This window comes from Natrix helvetica (genome assembly GCF_964273705.1).
Source record: "Natrix helvetica genome assembly, chromosome: 1".
Classification (NCBI taxonomy): Eukaryota; Metazoa; Chordata; class Lepidosauria; order Squamata; family Natricidae; genus Natrix; species Natrix helvetica.
The window spans coordinates 238,679,606-238,693,082 of NC_138548.1; the positions used below are offsets into that span (position 1 = coordinate 238,679,606).

At 39.6% G+C, this 13,477-nt stretch overlaps 1 protein-coding gene across 2 annotated transcripts; it reads left to right on the forward strand.

Annotated features, from left to right (window-relative positions):
- Window positions 1–694: 694 nt before the first annotated feature.
- On the forward strand, window positions 695–10,849 carry RPL38 (ribosomal protein L38). Of its 2 annotated transcripts, none has more exons than XM_081941194.1 (5): window positions 695–817; window positions 1,034–1,062; window positions 3,556–3,616; window positions 5,720–5,842; window positions 10,771–10,849. In XM_081941194.1, the coding sequence occupies exons 2-5, from the start codon at window positions 1,060–1,062 to the stop codon at window positions 10,794–10,796; spliced, it is 213 nt and encodes a 70-aa protein (XP_081797320.1). In that variant the 5' UTR covers window positions 695–817; window positions 1,034–1,059; the 3' UTR covers window positions 10,797–10,849. The 2 variants fall into 2 exon arrangements, with proteins under 2 accessions (XP_081797320.1, XP_081797319.1); XM_081941193.1 differs by having other exon boundaries at window positions 743–860.
- The last annotated feature ends 2,628 nt before the right edge of the window (window positions 10,850–13,477 follow it).

Genomic DNA, 13,477 nt, shown 5'->3' on the forward strand with positions numbered 1-13,477 from the left:
GGGAAGGAGGGAGAAGAAGGTGGTGTCAAAACAGGCGAGGGATGGTAAACAAAGCAACCCAAATGGAATTGTATAACTCTATAAATGGAATGACAAATGTATAAGAACCATGAATGTAAAAAAAGAATAATAACTATGTGAATGTATACCTATAATTGTATATAGAGAACAAAAAAATTTTTAAATATTTTTTTAAAAATAAAAATAAAATAGCATGCATAATATGCAAATTTGTAGAAGTCTTTGCTGTTAGAGCGCTGCTTGCTGTTTCCCTCCTCTCCTCAATTACCTTTTGCTCTTTTTAAGTATAAGAGCTAAAGTATAAATATAAAATTTAAGTTTAGGGGCTTATTCGGGACTGGTTTCTGTTTTGCTTCTGATTGAACAAGACAACGAAAACTTTTTTTAATCTTCATGGTGGTGGTGGCTTAATTTTTTATGCATTTAATCCATGCTGCTGCAAATTGTACCCGCACTGCTGCTTTTCATAGCGTGCGCATTTTGCGCTAAATTCGCAAGTAGGAACAGTTCACAAGTAAGCAAATTCTACTCTGAAACTTCTAGTGGCACGTACATACAAGACTGACTTGACACCTACAATGAGTACGGCATCCCTAATACCCAGCTACAAAGTGCTTAGAAGCTCCACGCATTTCCACTCCAACACCACCGAGTTCCAGCTAGTTTTGCCTCGCTAGCTATTATGATCTTCCTCGGCTCCCGTAGCTTAAGCTCAAAGCAGGGTTTAACTACCCGGATGCGGAAGTGCTTGTTCTTTTCTCTCCCGGGTGCTGTTGCCGTTGTTTCGAGCTTCTCGGTAAGCAGCGGTTACAATCCGTTGGCATCCTTGGAGAATCCAGGTGGGGGCAGCTGGGAAGAGGGCGGAGGAGGAGTGTTAAGGTGCCGAATGTGTGACCGTGAATGTTGGGGGGGGGCGAAAAAGGGAGGGCGGGAGGAAAATAAGTCGGCGATTGAACCCCCCCTATTCCGGCAATTAACTCGCTTAACTCTTGATTTGATTTCTGTTCTGCAGGCAGCTGCGGCCAGAATCCCTTCGCCATGGTAAGCGGCGGATGCTCCTGAATCTGTGGTTATTTTGATGATGCCAAAGTTAAAAGAAGTCGTTTGGAAAAAGATACAGGGAAAAATGCCTTTTTCCGCGAAGGGCATGTTGATACTAACATCATTCAGGCTCCATTAATGTTTAAATGTGTTCCCGTACTTCGTTTTCACGTTTTTAAACAAATCAGGCATAGTTTTATTTGTGGTGTTTTTTTTTACATTGTGTTAAATGTAATATATGGAACGAAATAAAGTAAGAGAAATAATTACATCCGATTTCTCTCTTATGTCCATTCCATATATTAAATGCAGCAAAACCTGGGGGAGGGGAGGGTTATTCTAGGAGAGTAGTAATGGAAAGCAACTTTTAAAAAATGTAAGTTTTCAGATGTAGCTTGGCTCTTACTACTGTAAGGCCATGTGGTTATCCTAGATCAGGGGACCCCAAACTTGGCCACTTTTAAGACTTGTGGACTTAAACTCCCAAAATTCTGCAGCCAGCATATTCTGGGAGTTGAAGTCCACAAGTCATGGCCAAGTTTGAAGACCTCTGTCCAGATAAACCATGGAAGTGGTTAGCCATTGCCTTCTTCCAGGATATTTTTTTCAACTTAAGTGATCCAGTCTGTATCTGTAGTATTTCCTGGAAGTTTCCCATCAATGTAGTAACCCTGACTTGAGCCTATTAGTATCTGAGCCCAGAGGGGTTAACATAGCCGCAAAGAAACCGTCTCTGCTTGCTATAAGGAAAGTGTATGAAAGGTACTGTTACTAGCACTGGGGGAGAAGAAACTGGAAGAACACAGTTTGGTGTGAAAATACTGGTAGTCCTCAAATTTGCAGCCATTCATTTTGTGACCATTTGAAAACGGTGGCCTATGACCGTTTTTCACACAAAGTCAGCGGGGAAAGCCAGATTCACACTAAACAACTGGGTTACTAACTTAACAACTGATGTGATTCCCTTAACCCCTGTGGCAAGAAATGTTGTAAAATGGGGCAAAACGCACTTAACTGTTTCGCTTAGCAACAGACATTTTGGGTTTAATTGGTTGTAAGTCGAGCACTATCTTGTTTTTGAAACATGCTACTTTTGATTGAGAGCTTTCCTGGCTAAAAGCAGAATAGGGTAACCATCTTCATTTGTGCTGTAGCTAGATGCTTTGATGCATGTGCCTGTTGCTTTTAGATAATCAGAATGGAGTAGAATGTTCATTTGGTAAGTTTTATGCCACTTGGAAGGGGAGATGGAAATCTTTCACTAACTTCTGATTGATCTTCGTCACTTTACTTAATCCAAGTTATGTGAAAGGTTGGAATTACAAAAGCATCTAAAAAGTCTTAATTGTATAAAACACTAATCAAAACCTTATCAGTCCATCAGCATTTCCAATTCTGGAACAGCAGGAAAGATTTAGAATTATAGCTTGAAGAAAGTTGTAGCAGTTTCAACAAATGTTCCATATGTTATCCCAGCAAGTCTTTTCATGGGGATGGACTGGGTTTTTTGACATGCTTGAAGATACTCCAGTTACCTTTAGTTGTCAGGCCTGTTTTCTCCCAAGCGACCCTTGATCCTTAAGAACAATTTATGATGAACATTTTTATTGAAAAATTGCTAGGTTTTCTCCAAATGGCATTCAACCAATCCCCCTGTATTCTCTTCAGGAGAAAAGGGATGGGGAAGTAGACTTGTCCAGATGATATAACATGGTTTTTCAAAGTCATAGTGAGCAAGATTAACAGGCAAGAATTACATAGACAGCAGTTAGGTGTCTTTAATGCTAGTATTAGGAGCAAATATGGAAACAGAGGAATTTCCAGGCTCATTTATTAGCGAACTCATTAAGGTGAAGCCACTCAGAATATTGTGAAGAGTTTCCCAGATTTCTTCTCTCCTACACTGTTACAATTTATAAGATAAAATAACAATATCTCTCTTAGTCACTGGGTTGTTATGTCTTAACATTCATTGAGCAGTCCTTGGTGCTCTCTGAGCTTGATTGTTTACTTACAGCAGGGGTGTCAGACTTGCGGCCCGTGGGCCAGATGCATCACGTGCTGGCCCCGCCCCCACCTGGTTTAGCAAAGGGGAAAGTTCCTATATGTCATGTTATGACGCCAGTTTGACATCCCTGACTTACAGACTTTTCATTATGCAAACTAGGGAACATCATCAGTGCTAGTCCCAGCACTAGTACTGATGATGTTCCCTAGTTTGGTAATGTAACATCTGCAAGTAAACAAGTTCAGAGAGCACCAAGGACCCCTCATTTCAGCTCTGAGCTACAGATACTCTTTATTGCTAACATTCATTCCTATCTGCTTCCTTATATGACATTACTTCTTGCTAAAACTGAGTTCATAAAGTTTAGTTTTCTATTTAATAGAAGGTCATGGCAGAAAAGGGAAAGTAGTTTGGTTGCAGGAATAAAATGTATTTTCACAATACACTAGATGCCAGAGTCATGTTGATTCTTGTATTTATTATAGCCTCGAAAAATTGAAGAGATCAAAGATTTTCTGTTGACTGCCAGGAGGAAAGATGCAAAATGTGAGTACCAATTGGGGCTCTTTGCTTTGTTTCACTAATTATAATGGTTGTGTGATTTAGTCTTGTATTTCAGTTTATGCTGAAAATATAATATCAATTACGTTAGGATGGTATTCTTTAATATTAATTGTGGGCACTATCAACTTTGTAAAAAGTTCCATAGCAACCCAGGTCTTGTCCAAATCCTAGTCATGCATTCTCTTTCCCTCTGTCCATGTTTTAAAAGCAATGGCTCTTTTTGCCACTTTAAGTGATGTCTCTGAATATTTTGTCATATATAAAACATCATTAAGTAAATGACTGGAAGCTTAATAGTGAAACATTCCCCAAAGCAGTTTTAATTTGCGTCATTTAGAGTCATTTAAAAACCATAAAGTTTTGTAGTAGCTTTCATTGGCATTACTTAACCATGGTAAATTTCTAGGGCATTATAATCAGCTAAGAAATTGCCATTAAACATAATTTTATGCATGTTTGATTTTAGAAACAGATTGGGAATTCTATTATGCTTGAATCAAAGCTTTTCTTTATAATGGTTTTGAAACTTAGAAATGTACTGCAGAACTGCATACAACTTGTGAGCCCTTTAGAAATATCCATAATTGAACACTTGATGGGAAAAGTATGTGAATCTTTACATAACAACTAGTGATGTTTCCTGAAGCAGCCGTGATTTCAACAAAGGAATTTCCTGTCCCTGTTAATCCTGTGAATTTATTTGGGGATATTTTGGCCTCTTCCTCTTTAAAGAGTTATTTCAACTCAATTATGATAGGTACCACTTCGGTGGGAAGGTAACAGTTTTCCATGTACCTTGGCGTATAGCAGGGATGTCACACTCACATTACCACGGTGGCATCATGTGACGTATCAGGATTTTTTCCCCCTTTGCTAAACTGGGCGTCGGTGTGGAGTTTGACAGCCCTGGCGAATAGTCATGCTGGTCACATGACTGGCTGGATTCCTTCAGCTAAGAAACAAATGAGCACCATGCCCAAAGTCGGATACAGGGGAAACATTTACCTTTACTTTACCTGAAACTTTTGGCTTTAGGTCATGCAGCAATTCATTTGAGTTAAATCGGGACTTTGATTTGGCCATACCAAAGTGCAAACTTTCTCTTGCTTCAGTCATCATCCGTAGATATGCTTGTGTGTTTGGGATCATTGTGCTGCATGACCCAAATTCACTTACGTTTCAGTTTATAGGCAAATAGACTCCTGTTCAACTTCTCAGTATAGTCCAGACTATTCCCCTCTTGATCCCGAAAGTGCAGAGCAGCCCCAAATCATGATAGCACAACTGGCATGCTGGTTGGGATGAAAATCATTTGCAGAAATGTGATAGTTTTCTCAAAAAAATGACATTTCTATTTTTCTCCCCAAAAATTCCTTTTGACTTCTCTGTCCATCGAAATTATTGCAGTAACTTACTAATGGAAGACCCATGAATATTTTCACTGGACATTGTAAGAATAGCCTACAGATCTTTTGCCACCATCCTGGATTCTTTGTAATATCCCAGTGTATTGTATTCCTGGAGCAGTTAAGTTTAGTTTACTCTTAAGCTAAATCTTACTTGTAAGATTATCCTAAGGTTTCACATATTTTCTCTAAGATAGTGAATGTTGCCTCAAAATGTTCTTTAAAAGTATAGTGCATATTATTGGGGTATAAAAATCTACCGGTACCAATTGGCCTTAAGTCAAGCTGATATCACATTGCTGGTCAAAATATTGCAGGTTTACAGATTATTCTAAAGGGCTCAAAGATTTTCTCTTAAAACGGTAAGCCAAAGTACTTGTTATTAGTAATAAAATCACAGAAACTAGTTTTTGGCTTGTTTTTATGTATTTTTGATATGTATGAGTCTGTAAACAAGTATTAGCCTCAAGATTATTCCAGTATGGTATTTAAACAAAAACATTTTTAAAGAGGTATGATAACTTAGTTCTACTTCACAACTGTCTCTGTCGTCATGAGATGAAGTGGATGTAATAAAATGTTCTGTCTCAAAATTACATTAAATTCTGTTCCTTACTAGGTAGTTTGTTCTTTAGTATAATCAATGCATAATGATAACCCTGATATTTTTATACAATAGCTGTTAAGATCAAGAAGAATAAAGACAATGTAAAGTTCAAGGTGCGTTGCAGCCGATATCTGTATACCCTGGTCATCACAGATAAGGAAAAGGCTGAAAAACTGAAGCAGTCTCTGCCACCAGGTAACTGACTTATTTATTTATTTATTTATTTATTTATTTATTTATTTATTTATTTATTTATTTATTTATTTATTTACTGCGCTTCTAGACCGCCCCCTCTCCCAAAAGGGACTCGGGGCAGTGTACAGTCCATACAAGAAATACATCATAATATAATTAAATAACTGAACAATTAAAATTGTTAAATAGGTAGATAGGTAAATATGGAGGAGGTTAAAAAGAACTGTACAGCTGAGTAAAGTATATATAAATATAATTTTAAAACCCCTAAAAATATCACATAAATTAAATTTAAAAGCAATTCCCCTAAAATAACCAGTTAAAAATATGTCTGCCAGGAGGTAACAGTTATAATTATGCCAGGCCTGCTAATCGGAACAGGTGAGTCTTCAATTTTTGTCGGAAGGAGCGGAAGTCAGTGGTGGTTCTAATGTCGGGGGGGAGGTCATTCCAGAGGGTTGGGCCCATCACAGAGAAGGCCCTACTCCTTGGCGTCGCCCGTTGGCATTGCCTAGTGGACGGCACCAGGAGAAGCCCCTCCCTGTGAGAGCGAATTGGCCGCAGGGATGTGTGTGGGAGGATGCGATCCCGCAAGTAGCTAGGTCCTGTGCCATGGAGCGCTTTAAAGATGGTAATCAAAACCTTGAAACGCACCCAAAAGACCACAGGCAGCCAGTGCAGCTCGCGCAGGAGAGGTGTTACGTGGGAGTACCTGGTACTCCCCATGACAGCCCGCGCGGTTGCGTTCTGGACTAGCTGCAGTCTTCAGGCGCGTCCCAAGGGCAGCCCCATGTAGAGAGCGTTGCAGTAGTCCAGGCGAGACGTCACCAGTGCATGAGTGACCGTGCGCAGGGCATCCCGGTCCAGTAGGGGGCACAATTGGCGCACCAGGCGAACCTGGTGGAACACCCCCCTTGCCACGGCTGCCACATGGTCATCCATTGACAGCCGGGCATCTAGGAGGACGCCCAAATTGCGCGCCCGTTCCACAGGGGGCAATTGTTCGCCCCCTATGGCCAGCGATGGAATCAGCTGGCTGAACCGAGGTGCCGGTAGCCACAGCCACTCGGTCTTGGAGGGGTTGAGTTTGAGTCTGTTGTCCCCCATCCAGACCCCGACGGCTTCCAAACACCGGGACATCACTTCGACAGCCTCATTGGGGTGGTTTGGGGTTGAAATGTACAGCTGGGTATCATCAGCGTACAGATGATACTCAACCCCAAAACCACGGATGATCTCCCCCAATGGCTTCACATATGTGTTGAACTTACAAGTGGAATTGTGCAACATGCAATAAAATTAATAGTAAGCAAATAGTCCCACATTTTAGCCAGTTGATCCTTATTGCGAGTTTTTAGGTGTATAGTTTTGTCTATTTGTTCTTTCATAAGATGATGGGTATTCTAATTGGGTCACTCTTTTTGCCAATCCTGTCTCACAGGATACCATATAAGATGCTCTGAACACCTGGATAAAAGGCAAACTATAAATCTAAAATGGCTTAAGTTGTTATGAATGGTATATGAAAAAACCCCATTTGGGGCACTGGGCAAGTTTGAAAAAATTAAATGATTACAGGCTTCGTAAAAATAAACGTGAAGAAATAAAATCAAACTGCCTTGTATGAAGAGTTAACTTTACGTGCTTAAGGATGCTGTGACATCAAAGTGAGAATACTTAGATCAGCGGTTCTCAACCTGTGGGTTGCGACCCCTTTGGGGGTCGAACAACCCTTTCACAGAGGTCGCCTAAGACCATCCACCTCCACCGGCGTCGCCCATGCACCTGCTGCTTGAGGAGCATGTCCTGAAGCGGCAGGTGCATGAAGAGCGCCAGGTGGCAAAGCAGCCGGCTCCAGGCGCAACGCAGACACTGCCCCACCCAGTCTCCACGCCAGGGAAAGGCCGAGGCGCTTAAGGGGGAGACAGACGGGTTCTTCTGGGTGGCGGATCAGCCTTGGCTCCGATGGACATCCGAAGCGAGCGTGGTCGGCAATGCCGCTTCAGCCCAGCCAACGGGCTCAATGGTGCCCGGAGAGCAGGAGATTGGTGGGGCAGTTCGGCCACCTGCTTCAGCTGGCAGGATGGGCTCTCGCCCAGGCAGGCGCATCCCGGGATTAAAGGCCCCCTTGGGCCTGGATGCCGCCTTTGCCGCCGCCGGTCCTGTTCTGCGGGCTAACCTGAGCTCTGAGGCTTTTTGGCCCCTGGGAAGGGCTGGCAGGAGAGGCCGGAGGTGAGGACAGGCCCCACCCACCCATTCCTTCCGTCCTGAGGAATTCCACTCGGGATGGAAGCACAGTTCGATGTATCTTAAACCTGTTTAAAATCCCATTTAAAGGGCAACTTCTTAATCTGTGTTAAATAGATTGCTCGCACGAATTAACGGCTACGCGGTCCCACGCCTGGTTGTAATGATTCTAAAGAAAGAAGAAAGAAAGAAAAAAAGAAAGAAAGAAAGAAAGAAAGAAAGAAAGAAAGAAAGAAAGAAAGAGAAAGGAGGGAGGGAGGGAGGAATGGAAGGAAAGAAAGAAAGAAAATGAAAAAAAGAAGGGAGGAATGGAAGGATAGAAAAAGAAAGAAAAAAGTGATAGAGGGAGGAATGGAAGGAAAGAAAGAAAAAGAAAGAAAAGGGAGGGAAGGAGGAATGGAAGGAAAGAAAGAAAGAAAACTGGGTGGGTGGGGGAAACGGAATGTAAAAAAAGTAAACTTAATAAAGTGAAACTCATGTAAACCACGAACTGCTGCTGGAGGGAGGCAGGGAGTTCATTTTATCCTGGAAAATCCCAGCCTGGCTCCCAAACCAAGATTGGCAAATTAATCACTATTCTTTAATTATGTTCAATTTGTAATAATGAAAATACATCCTGCATATCAGATATTTACATTAAGATTCATAACAGTAGCAAAATTACAGTTACAAAGTAGCAACACCACATGAGGAACTGTATTAAAGGGTCGCGGCATTTCAAAGGTTGAGAACCACTGATTTAGATGATTCATTCATTTTAAGAGATCAAAGAAAATGGGGAGCCCCCACCTAACTTCTCCTTAGTAGATGAAAGTGGGAGGCCACCTTGATATGAAATTCCAGAGCCTGGCAGAATTGCTATAAGTTCCTCCTTTTAATGTCAATCCAAGACATTAGAAGTGGGATGGGGAAGCCAGCAAAGTAGTCATGGGTAGGAAAAACAGCCCTGTAGATATTTTAGTTGATAATGAACTTTGAATATCATTGCCAGCAGTTTGAATTGATCCTGGAAACAATTTAGATAAAGTAGTCCTATTTTCCTAGTGGAATTTCTCTAAAGAACCTGGCTACAGCGGTATGGGCCATTGTTATTTCTAAATAATTTTCAGCTTATTGCAATCCTCCAGATGTGAAGTATTAAGGCATCAGTTATTCTGACCACATCTTCTCTCGCTAGTCACCTAAGATGGATGGAGGCATTCCCGATTACAGCTCTTGTCTGAGGTCAAAGCCAAGTGCAGAGAAACTGCTGAGCTGTGAACTACATTTGCTTATTTTATCCAGCATTGATTAAATTATTATTCCAAAGTCAGCATTACTAAATAAAAATGCCTCTATCACGGCTGAGTTACTCCTTTGGTGATTTGCTTCATACCCAGGCATTGGTATTGGATCTCTTGATCTAATTCTAGGAGGGCTGTAAAAGAATCAGTCTGAATATTATCTGTATTTTGACACAAACTGCAAATTTCAGGATGAAATCTTCCAACAGTTTTATGGAACTGTTAAATGATATGAATAAAATGAAACATTTAGCCACACACTAGTGAGTGATAAATTGAAAAGCCATTTTCTTCATTCAACAAGAACCAAACTATATGTCCAAAACTGATTTGAAATTGATCCTAATCTGCAGGTATATTAGCTTAAAATTGAATCTGTAAACTGGCTGAAGTCACTTGATACTGTTGAATTAATTAGGCATTATCTCTTAGAAGGACAGTGTTTTTCCCCTGAAAAGAAAACTATAGTTAAGGAAGTTTAATTTCCATTGATTTCAGTCAATGAGTACAGCATATCCTTTCAAAGTTAGTGGGATTTAATCACTTAAATCCCATTGCATTGTAAACCAAATTACTGTGCTGTTTGCTTAACAAATAGAAATATATTTTCCTTGTTGATATCAAAATGAAAGCTTGTTTTTAATGGATAACTCAGATTTAAGGAAAACAATAAAGCGGTGCTTAGTTCGTGTTAAAAATATAAGGTGACTGAATGAAATGAAATGATCACAGAAAGCAATAGGTTTGTACCCAGATGATACACTGTAAGATTAATGATGTAAGAGTGGTTATGGGGAAAAAAACTTTTCCCAAAAAAAGAAGAAGAAAGTAGATTTGTAGTAGATTAATCCAAATAATACATATTTTATATGAGCACCAAGTATTGTTTCAGAATTGACAACAAGTTGGGAGGGGGCGTTAACCATGCAGAACAGATTTAGAGGGAAATGACTGAAAAGCAGTGTAATGAATATCTATCAAAGGATGTGGCAAATGGGAGAGTTTTGAGTTTTGCAGCAAGATACAAATGAAATGTCAGCCTAATAAGCTGACATTAAAACCCTGTGTCTAAATGTCACTTGTGTAGTAGGGAATATTGTAGAGCTGGGAGGCTGCATTTAGGCCATCAGATTCAAGGTCCCTGCTGGATAGAATAAAGAGATGTCATTTTGAAGAAGAACATAGATAATTTTAGATGTTTAGTGACATTTATATCAAGCCACCAATTAAAAACTATGAGGCTGCAAATTATGCTCTTGCACTTGCTCTGGAAGGTCTCCTTTCAAAGTTAGACAACATGTTTGGGGAAATGGCTAAAAATGATAGTTTTACAAACAGAAATAATGAGAATATTGTCTCTTTGCTCTTCTTCAGTATGTGTTTCTCTTTTTTCTCCAGGTTTGGCAGTAAAAGAACTGAAGTGAATCTGTCCTCTTTGGAATTTGGCCGGTGGATTGTAATAAAGGAATGAACTCTTTCTCTCGTCAGTGTCATATTTTTCTGCGAGTAGCTTGGAAGGAAATATAACTCGCCTAATATTGACTTTCCATAGTGTGAAATCAATAGGCATGGACAAAAAGCATCTGTTCTTAATTTTGAAATAGGATTGATTTGGGTACTGCATTGTGCAGCTCCCACCTGCAGTTCTGGCCTAGAGTGGTTACAGTTCTGATGCACGTGAGATGACCTCTTGCAAATATAATTCTTGAATATTGGAATAAGATGCAAGTTGGCATGAAGCCTCCTTAAGTAGCTTCTCCAAAGCAGGCATATTTAGATATATTGGGAATTTCAACCCAGTGCATCTGCGTAGACCAGGCTAGGGAGGCTGTTCTAACAAACCAAGATCAGGAGGCATCTCCCTCTCACTTGTTTTTCGAAAGCTGAAACACTAATAATAGAATTGTCAGTATAAGCTTTCTGTTTTAATAGCATGCAACCTGCAGAGGGGGTATTCATTCATTCCAGATCTTGTTTTGAAAGCCTCTTGTTGGCTCTAAACGATGTTCATTAATAATGCAGGGGAAGGTCTTCAGTATATCAAGAGTATGTTTCCATCGACCACTGCCAGCTTTCTTCCCATAGCTAAATCTTGAGTCTAACTACTGATCTGGTCATCATAGCAAGCAGGGGTTCTAAATCTTATAATCTTATACAGCATTTTAAGATACGCTGTGATGCCCATAGGCGCCAAGGTACCTACGAATAATTTTCTTGCAGCTGTCAGACTTCTTGCTGTACAGAGGTTTTTCATATCTTTTAAAATGGAAAACCGGCATGCTATGGAGCTTATTCCCCTAGCATTTTTATTTCCAAGAATGCTTCTTGATACTCATCAAGCCCAGAGGCGGAAAATAAAAACAGCAATGCTATATTTCAAGGTATGTCTCCTTGTCCAGAAGAAAGATAAAGGTAGATTCAGATAGCAGGGTCTTGCAGAGGAAGAACATGTGGAAGATGTTTATTGGCTGCCTGAAAAACTGTTCAGCTGAGATGAAACCTCAGTCTTCATGCTAGTTTACCAGTAAGGTTTTAAGTTATGATACTTCAACATCCTCCTAATGTCCAATGGAATTTCTGCTTGCCATAATTACCAGATCAGTGGTTAAGACTTACCAGCATCTGTTTATAAGAATTTTCTTGAAAACTGGGCTTTTCATGCTGGATTACAAAAATAAAATGGGATTTAGGAAAAATTGTTTCAATGTATTCTGTTACGTTTCTAGATCATTACAAACATACCACACAACAGCGTACAACTTATTTAATTTGTTGACTAAATTATAAATATCCTGTGTTAAGAATGCAAAAGACTTAAGAAACAAATCTTAGTTTGCTGGCCATACAGTACTGATGTGGATGATATGATTTTCATAGGGAGTGTCTGCCAAATTCTAATTTAATCCTAGAGTAGTTTTTTACCTATCTAATGAGATGGTAAAGTATTAGGCTGGGATGGTTAGATTCAAGTTCCCACTCAACTATGGAGCTCACAAGTGTTAAATTGCTTGCTCTTAGCCTAATTTATCTGACGGGTAATTGGGATAAAATAAGAGGTGATACTGCTCAGTCTTACACACAATTCTATAGCTTCAGAGGAAACATAAATGCAGTAAGAATGGCTTCCTAAGTCTTTTCTATTTTTGAATATATATACTCCAGCATTTTAATTGTAAAGATACAGGCTAAGGCTGCTGAGCAGCATTTTGATTAGAATATGGTAGTGTTGGGTATCTTTCAGTACAAAAAAGGTTGGTAACTTTTCTGCCACAGAAAATACAGTGAAGCTTAAGTGTTTGTCAACCTTTTTGAATTTCCAATATTTCTGCATAAATATGACCTAAAAATTGATCTGTCTCTACACAAGTCCTAAAACTAGATTAAGAGAACCCAATTAAATGAGTAAAATGTAGTAGTATGAATAAGGTCTTGTTTTACAACAAATTTTCCTTTGTGGATTATAACAACTTGCAATATATAATGTTATTTGATGGCTCATCATCCTAGAGGGAAAAGAATAAAAATCCCAGGCCTCAGAATTGTAATTATACATTCAGTATTACAATTATGACTACCACTAACCCATTAATAACAAGCCCCTAGTGCAAGTTTTGTGAGATGAATTTCTCAATATTATAAAATGCAAGTGGATGGTATAAAATCAAGCAGGAAGGTAATGCATTGGAAGCTTCAGCTTCAGCTACAATTCATATCCGGTCAGTTCACTTGGTCTCTAATTGTCACTGACACAGTAACCATGCTTCCTACTGTGTATTGTTCTACACTAGGGAATTGTTTGTCAGAAAAAGACTAGAAGCTTTTTATCTGCCTGTGAAAATTAACATTTGTTGGTTGTGCTCATTGTTCCAGTGGTAGAAGTGAATGGAACACTTTATGCTGCATAGGCATAAGAAGGGAATCAGCAAAGAATCTGTCAGGCCTGCAGAAAGAGATGTTAAATATGGATTTGAGTTATCAATTTCTCTAAACACTCTTTAAATTAAGCATCATTTTGAGTTACATCCTTGAGTAGCATTTCTCCCGTCTTGTGTATTTGCAAAAAGACTGAATTATCTCATTCTCATTAGGTGGCCAAAGTACTTGA

Excerpts from the sequence above, each read along its gene's own strand:
- RPL38 (XM_081941193.1), top strand. The coding sequence starts at position 758 with ATGCGGAAGTGCTTGTTCTTTTCTCTCCCGGGTGCTGTTGCCGTTGTT. Across the intron at positions 861-1,033 it reads GGCATCCTTGGAGAATCCAG|GCAGCTGCGGCCAGAATCCC; the intron begins GTGGGGGCAGCT and ends TCTGTTCTGCAG. Across the intron at positions 1,063-3,555 it reads GCCAGAATCCCTTCGCCATG|CCTCGAAAAATTGAAGAGAT; the intron begins GTAAGCGGCGGA and ends TATTTATTATAG.